The sequence below is a fragment of the Limulus polyphemus genome, unplaced genomic scaffold (assembly GCF_000517525.1).
Source record: "Limulus polyphemus unplaced genomic scaffold, Limulus_polyphemus-2.1.2 Scaffold610, whole genome shotgun sequence".
NCBI classification, from domain to species: Eukaryota; Metazoa; Arthropoda; class Merostomata; order Xiphosura; family Limulidae; genus Limulus; species Limulus polyphemus.
In genome coordinates this window covers 141,636-150,620 of record NW_013666220.1, presented here as the reverse complement: position 1 = coordinate 150,620, position 8,985 = coordinate 141,636, and the positions used below count along the sequence as shown (strand labels likewise).

Genomic DNA, 8,985 nt, shown 5'->3' with positions numbered 1-8,985 from the left:
AGACATTAAAGATGATAATGCAAAAAAAACTAAATATATCAAAAGTGACAGGCTTTATGTTTCTTAAATTATATACATTTATGGAAGTTCTTGTGAATTTTCGAAGCAATTTTATCCACTAGTTTTATTGTTGGAACAAAATGTAGCAAAAGTTGCATTGGCTATGTAGGAAGTTAGTAGCAAGTATAGATTGGTTTAAGCATAATGTCACAGGTTCGTAGAAAGTCATGTCTGAGTTGTCTATGGGTGATAATTAATTCATGAATTTCGTAAGTAAGTTTCCTGGATTGTAGGTCAGGATTTGTTACTTTGTTAGGGATTGCTTCTTTGATGGCTTGGGTTATGGCATTTATTATATCAGAAGCATGATAATTGATTTTGGTTTCGTTGTTCACAGCTGCAATGTGCCTTGTTTAAAGGCTAGGTGATTAAGAACTCTGTGGCTTGTGAAATGTACACAAAAATGTTAGTCACGCACTGCACTGAGCACTTTGGAAACATTCTATATAGTAATCATGAATGAAAGAGGAAATACACCTTTGGAAAGAAATGTTACTGCCCTAATGGTGATATGTTAGAATGCGTTAGAAGTGCTTTCTGCAGAGTAGAAATTTCATGCATAAAACTTGGCATCTAGTCTTACCTGGTATGACCTTGTGATAATTGGATTAGTATGTTTGTCGGTCATTTTGTGTGTAAAAATTTAATAGTTATTAAAAATATGAATTTCCAGATGGAAAATAAATGGCTGTAGAATCCAAAGATTAGATTTGTTATTTACAGTTATTGGTCTTCTGGTAATGAAAAATTCTGATGCTTTTCGGACATTTTTGGCCTTTTCTGATACAATATATATATATATATATCTTGGTTTATGTTTTAAGAGACATGTTTACATTAAAAAAAAAAAACTACGAAATAGTGGAATTTCCATAAATTTTTTGCTATGGGCAGATTCGAGTTATGTTAAATGCTTGGCCAGTCATGAGGTGATATTCTGAAAACTATTAGTGGTCTATTAGCAAATGGTGTATTAATTGCTTTGCCAACAGATTTTCAATTTAGCTGAAAACACATATGTCCGAAATAATTACGAGCTGTTCATGCTAATAGTCCACTAATAACATTTGCAGATTCACATTTTCTACATTGCTAATAGTCTAATAGTCCACTAATAGTTTCAGATTCACATTCTGTTCTCAACATATCTTACAAAATATTATGCCACCATTTTTCAACATAGTGTAACCAGTTATTATCCCTCTCCCAGTTGCCTCTGTAATGACTTTTCCTCTTTTTCTGTGACATTCTTTTTCGGATCATCAACATTTGGTTTTCTTCATTTAAGAAAATTTTTAAGGTTGGGCAATTTTTTTGTGATTTGGGTGACTTTGATGACTGAATATATTTTGGCAACACTGGTCTGTTATGGGTAGACTCTTATTCATAAGTGCAAAGTTCTTTTGCAACAACAGTGTGGTGATATCTAGAAAATGTAGGTGATCACAAGAAAGAAATTCTTTCATTATTTATTTTGGTTAACAAAGGACGCTAACGTAAGTTTAAATCATAACCACCTAAACCATTTTAAAGCTATTTGCACGTTTCCATATGTTGTTAATTTGAGGATTTCGCTTATTACAAATTCAAATTCATGAATGACTAATTAACAGCTGTTTCAGGATGTGAAAGAACTGATTGCTATAAAGCTAGTGGTGATGTAAATTGTATGATTTTCTCATCTCTCCAAAAGTGTTTGACATTTTATTGACAAATGTGTGTCATCTAGATGGTAAGGGGTTATGTGGGATTAAGAATAGATTACACTGACAGTGATGCAAAGATTTTCTTTCATTATTTGATTAGGAAAGGACACTGCTTTAAAGTGGAACAAAAGAAAGATTACACTGACAGTGATGCAAAGATTTTCTTTCATTATTTGATTAGGAAAGGACACTGCTTTAAAATGGAACAAAAGAAAGATTACACTGACAGTGACGCAAAGATTTTCTTTCATTATTTGATTAGGAAAGGACACTGCTTTAAAGTGGAACAAAAGAAAGATTACACTGACAGTGACCAAATAATGAAAGAAAATCTTTGCATTTTGATTATTAAAGAACATTACTTAAAGGGGAACCAAAAGTTACTGTTATACCATGCTTTATAGAAAAATTAATAGCAATATCATAGCAAAATCATTTAAGTGGTCTGAAAAAATGAAATAGTTTGACTTGCATTTTTTCCCCTGAAATACAATAACAAAATAAATTGAGATATGTTGATATCTTTAGTTTCTTTTCAATTTATGTAACATCCTCTATTTAATTCAATGATTTTTCTGATAACTTCTCAGAATTTAAGATTGCCTCACAGGCATATTGAAATCAACAAGCATTTTTCCATCATTTCTTTTATAATTGAAATTGAAACATTCATGTGCAATTTGAACCGTCAAATTAAACTGAAGACAAATATTGGAATTTTGGAATTCTGCTGAGGGTGGAGCAGACCTTCCTGGTTTTGCTCATGCCTTTGCTATAGAGTACATTTTACAGTGACCTATAGGATCAACCTTGAGGGCTTTTAGAAATGTTTTGGGGGTCTGGCTGGCTCTCTAAAAAACATATTTTCGCATGAGCCCTGGGTGACCTATATAGAATCTTTGTGATTGGGAAGTATTGAGTTTATCAAGATACATTTTTTATGAGTAATATAGTGTGTGCATACAAGAGAAGCTCACAGACATGTTGCTTGGCCAATACCTGTTATCATAGTTGTAACTTTGTGTTATGGCTCACCTCAACCTATGCATCTGGCTGAACTTTTGACTGATGGAATTCACTTGACTTCACATTGGAATTTTGTACAAAGGATTGAATTGTAGGTATATATAGCTACCTTGTTCTTGAACTAGCCAGCAATTTTTCACTCCTTCTTGCTGAGTGTTCTCAAAGCATTTCTTGATGGACCACTGGCATGACTCAAGACCATGAAGAGGAGATTCCAGCTTAGCTGAAGATGCTGGCCCAAACAGCTCAGACAATGGCCAGCCTCTCACTCACTTGATTGATGAAAAAAGATGTTGATGTTGGGCCTGAGGTATGCCAAAGTTAGAAAAGTTGCAGAAAGAAGGCATGGTGTCATTTCTTTGTGTGCATTTTTGTAAATGTTATTTGTGAATTCTCAATACTTATTTTTTTCATTTTACTGTTGTAAGTGTGTGTGGGTATAGCATTACTTTTTAGTCTTTTATCCATTATATCGATGTTATTATTGTCAAGTTATCTTTTTGTATTTAGCAAATGTATTCATATTTTGAGGTGATATGTAATGTATTGGGTTTGTGCTCTAACATAGAGTTAATTTTTTTTTTATTTGTATTATGTTGTCACTATTTATGACATTATAAAGGTATTTCTTTAAGTATGTATTGTTCTTAAAGTTTCTAGTTTTTTTACATACTTTTTATTAGTGTTATTTTAGCATGAATCACAATCTGTTTAGAAAGCATTAATCTGTGTTGTATTATCTTAGGAGAAACATAATTCTGTTTTGATGAGATTGCTTTGTTGCTACTTGTCTTTTGTTACATTACACTAGGGTATTGATGGAAATTGGTCATTAAATCTGTGATGATACAATCTTTGTCTTCACGATGATCCTTTGAGAACAACTTTACATTTTGTTCTAGTTACATACCAGTACATGTGTTTATTCATTGTTGTACATTTGTTATTGATTTTGAATAAGTTCAGTGTGGTGGTTGGGTGGAAAAAAGCTAATGCAGCAGTAAACTGTTCAAGAACATGTAACATTGAACTGAATGCCTATATAAGTATGTAGCTAAAGATTCATTCTCCACAAATGGACATAAGAAACTTAAGTAACAAGATTAATAAAAATTGTTAATTTAAAAAGGAAGAATAGGGATTGTCAAAAAAGTAAAGAGACAAGTTGAATTAAAATCCAAATATTATATCTCAGCCTACAACTAGGGACTTTAAAAAAATAAACAAACAAGGCTGAAAACAGTGTCTACATTATTTTCTCAAGGTACAAATCCCTATTTTGACTCCAATAAATTGATAAGTACTGTAAACATGGAGTAAAAATATGGATTTATAACTTTTTAAAGTTTATTGGGTTTAAATTTAATTTTCAGTTTGAAGACAAGCCTGAAAATGAGATGATTTGAGAAATATGATTTGTAGGCATATTATATGTTTTCACTATCTTTTTTAATATAGAAGATTTTGAGATTTTTCATTTAGTGTGTTTCTGTGAAGTTTAATATATATTAACATATGATCCAGAAAACTGTTGAAGTTGTTTTGCTGCAGTTACCTTTGTGTCTTTTTTGTTCTCAGTAGTAAATAGAATCTATTCTGCCTGTAGGAATATTGCAGTAACTTTGTTCATTAATATATGAAAGGGTGACTGCATTGTCATTTGCTGACTGAGTGAATGATGTCTATGTGTTCCAGCCTATTAATGATGTGATAGAATGACTAGTCACATGGTGATTCTATTGCAAAGAAAGGAACTGAGGTTTCTTTTATCAGTATGAAGCATTGATACTTAGAGATGTATACCTGCTTTTCCGAGTGTTTAGTTTGACAGATATATGTCAAAAGTAAAAGAGCTGCTGACTTATTCAGCAATCTAGTAGAGGCATTCTTCTTTCTGTCCATGCAAGTATGTAAACTGTTTTCTTTTGCTATGTGTCATAATAAAGATTGTTTTACACATTCCAAGATGTGTCCAGCCTAGTTATTTTTCACTGCATAAAACTTGGTTGGTTTTCAAATTCAGATTACATCACAAATTTCCTGCTCAAGCTTCCCATTAGTAAGTGGATTTATCTGATAATTGCATGGAAATAATTTACCTTAGAATACCATAGGCTTATAATGTTTAGAGATGACTTAAAGGGTAAAGAGAAAACCTTATTACAAGCTTGACACAGATGTAAGACTGAAGGCTTATAATGCTAAAAACCAGATTTCAATTCAATACCTTTGGTGGGCACAGTATAGATAGCCCATTGTGTAGCTTTTTGTTTAACTGTAAATATATAGATACAGGAACAAATCTACAGCATTTGAGAATTTCTTATCAGTTACAAGTAATTTACCTAGAGACAGAAATATATATGAAACAAAAGTCACATGAGTTCAGCTTGTTTGATGTTAGGTTCTTATTTTAAAATTATAGTGTTTTAAATAGATATAGTTGTAATGTATTCTGTTGTTAGACAGGTTCTTTTACATTATTTAGTAAAAATAATGTGAGATCCAGTTCATGTAACAGTAATGAATTAGTTTATTTTTTCTAATGCTCAATACAGGCTACTTTCATTTGTAGCTGTAGGCCTAAGTGCACAAATGTTTTAACAGAAATTTTGAGACTAATGGTAAGTGTGCCTAACTCACACAGAAAAGTGCTTACAGACTTTTCTTGCTAATTGTTCAAGTAACTGAATAGATGGGATAAATCTCATTTTTAACACTGAACTGTGAACAACTTTTCAAACACTGAGCTCATAAACTCACTGAATACTAATTCACTGTTCATGAACTTCTCCTTCATTACTCATAGAATACTTCACATTAACTTATATTTATAAATATTCTACCCTTGTCTCTAGATATTAGATGAAGCTTCTTGATTAATACATCATCATTGTAAGCATCTTCTTTTAACAAACAACTAAATTATAACATTGAAAATGTAGCTTACAATAGTATACTATGTTTTTTTGAGTTGCAATAGTTTTAAACACGAGTTGTTTTTTTTCATTAGGTTCACCAAGTCAAATTAACATAAAATGTGATAAGCTTAGTTAGGTATGGTGAGTGTGGTAGGCAGTGGCAAAATATTCTGAAAATCCTTATCTATTGAATACTAGCTGGAGTACCTGTCCCCTGGATGGAAATTATGTAAATTCATGATTAATGAAAGGTTATCTTAGGACATGAAAAGTTGCTTCCCTTATATATAATTGTAGAAAAATGCAAAACCACCTATAAAAACTGCAAAACACAAAATGTGAAACTGCAAATTTTCATGTATTCTTCATGGACCCAACAAACCTTCTTGCCAAATTTGGTGAAAATCCATCAACAGTGGGCAAAGTAATGGTAAGAAAAATCCATAAAAACACCCTTAAAAAAATGCAAAACTAAAAATTTGTATGTATCTCCCCATGGATCCAATGAACCTCGATACCAGATTTGGTGAAAATCCATCTACAGGTGGTGAGGTAGTGGTAGAAAATGCAAAAATGCCCTTAAATAACCGCAAAATGCAAAACTGAAAATTTATCCCATGGACCCAGTGAACCTCAATAATAATTTTGTTGAAAACCATGTACACCCTGCAAAGTAGTTACATATACATACAACAGACAGTACTATTATATTTATATAGAGTATTTCTGTTTATCTTATTTAAGCATTGTACATAAATAAATTTGGTGACTAACTACTTAATCAATTCTAATTGCAATTGTGATATGTTTTGAATAAAACTTTATCATTATCAGTATATTCAATTATAGTAAACATGTTTCATTACTTATTTATACATTTGTTTTACAAAAGATCAATGAGGGACTATTGCATATTGTAAAAACAAAAAAATTATGATTGCATGGGTATCTGAAGTCAACATTAGTGATTTTCCAAGTAGGAAATGTTCAGATTGTCTCTTAGAAGCATTTGTGACATTTTTTAGCCAAAATAATTGTTCTAAACCCAAATATTTTTTACGTAAAATGCACAAACGATAACTGTTAAAAAGTACCATATTAAATGAAGGGTAATTGGAATATTACCTTCAAACACTAACTGAAAAGAGTAAGAATAATGTAGTTGTTCTTAAACTTTTGAAGCTGGTATACCTCTTTTTAAAGTTTATATAAATACAAAACTACACATCTACAGATTATAGTTATATATATTTTTTTTTACTTTGATGACACAACTACCCAAACAATTCACTGATTACCCATGTGTACTCCTTTATGATGGAATGCTTGAGAAATGCCAGACTAATCAATTAGTTGAATGAAATAAATTAATGAGGCCATCAGTTCATTGAACAACAAATTCCACTAATCACCCTGCTCTTTGCAAGCCATATTCAATTGTGCAAAGGTATTTTTATTCATTAATTAAAACTTTATTATTTTCAACTTAATTACTTAGAGGAAGAATTAAATTGTGTGATATAAAAAATGTTAGTAATATATCAAAAATAAATTTCTGGAAATAACTAAATTTCAATGATATTGTGGTATATATGGAACTTAATGCATTAGTAAATATCATTGTAAGATATTTGTATTTACCCATTTACAACATTGAGACCTTCTGTATGTTTAAAAGACTGTGTCTTTGTTGCTTCTTAAGATATTTTGTGCACTTGCTTGTATATTATAGTCAGAAATTCTTATCAAAGTTCAATTGAATCTTAGATGGTAAAGCCAGAACATGTTGCATTTGTTTTCCAAGTTTTTATGAAGAAGGAAACTTATCTTGGAGTGATATTAAAACCCATTAGTTTCATAAGCTTATTGGTATGGCTCAAGAGTCCTGCAAAATGTCATTGTTAATAACTACTCAAATGAAAAATGCATTTTGTGACATTCATGATATGGTAGTTTAGCTAAACTAGGTAGCAGAGTTACAAACTCAAATCCCCCCCCCCCCATCTCAAATTTCACCTTAGATACATTCATAATTTACTAGGATAATATTTGTAGTTTATTTGCATTAGCATTTTCAATAAAAACCCTAAATGATTTTTTAGGTCTTAACCTACAAAAAAATACATAATTGTTAGATTTATTTCCAACATTGTTTTAATTTCAAGAAAATTGCAATATGATGTGTTTAATAATATATGCCCTATGCATGCAATTTAAGTTGCATCCCTATTCTTATAATTACTGGAGGTCTTGTTCGAAACAATTATAAGCTGGAATTTATTTGGCTTCTTTATAAAGTATTTAATCTCCATATAAATATATAAGGATGAAATATTCAAAGTAGTTTGTCAGCAAATTCAAATTAATCTTCCCTATTAATAAATCATATGCAAACTTTTATACGTTATGCAAATTATTTTTTTTAGATTTTGTTACAGAAATATAAGAACTTTACAAAAATAACTGGTTTTAGTAAATCTAGAAAATATAGCTTATGACATTTAGTTTTGATCTAAAGAACAAATTGAGTTTCATTAATATATTCTGATTTGATTTAATTTTTATTTGTTTGTTTTTCTTGTAGAATTATATTATTCAAGCTACAAAATAAAGGTAGCTAAAAATGGTTTTTAAAATTGGAAATTGTTAAGGGTCATTTGTCTTCCATTAATTTTTTTTACTCTGTGTAAGAGTAAAAATGCATTTTATTATTATGTTGTTGTTGTTTTTTGTACAGTGTACTTAAAATTGAAATGAATAAGAATTTGAATTTTCTTCACTAGATACAAAGTGCATATAGGAAGAAAGCACTTTCTTGTCATCCAGACAAAAATCCTGACAATCCTGAAGCAGGTTAGTATATTTTGAAAAAGCTGTTTTTGAAGTATTATGTTTGAAATGATTTAAAGCTACAGTGTTTATTTTGTTTGTTCAGCAATTTGAAACAAAGGATTATGTACATTGCACATATATGATACTCTGTTTGTTTACTTGGAAGATGAAAAAGAACTATTGTTTAGTGGTTTCTTTTGGATTACATAGTAAAAATAATACCAAGTACAGTTCGCATAATGATAAAAAATGAGCTTATTTCTTCCTTAACATTTTTTACAGGCTACTTTCACTTGTAGTCATATGCTTAATTTCATAAACAACATTTAAACAGAAATCTCAAGATTATTTGTAAGTATGCCTAATAAATAATAAGGTTAATAATGGCTGGAGACGGCTTGAATGGGTAATGAAGAAAAACTTTAATATAACAGCAAATG

General features: G+C 30.4%; 1 protein-coding gene across 2 annotated transcripts in view; it reads left to right on the top strand.

The window, feature by feature from the left end:
* LOC106459448 (dnaJ homolog subfamily C member 17-like) overlaps nucleotides 1-8,985 on the top strand; it is a 154,865-nt gene that overhangs the window by 26,405 nt on the left and 119,475 nt on the right. For both annotated transcript variants that reach the window (XM_013919070.2, XM_013919067.2), the window contains exon 2: nucleotides 8,497-8,566. In XM_013919070.2, the coding sequence (XP_013774524.2) occupies nucleotides 8,497-8,566 (70 nt within the window). The remainder of the gene's footprint in view (nucleotides 1-8,496; nucleotides 8,567-8,985) is intronic.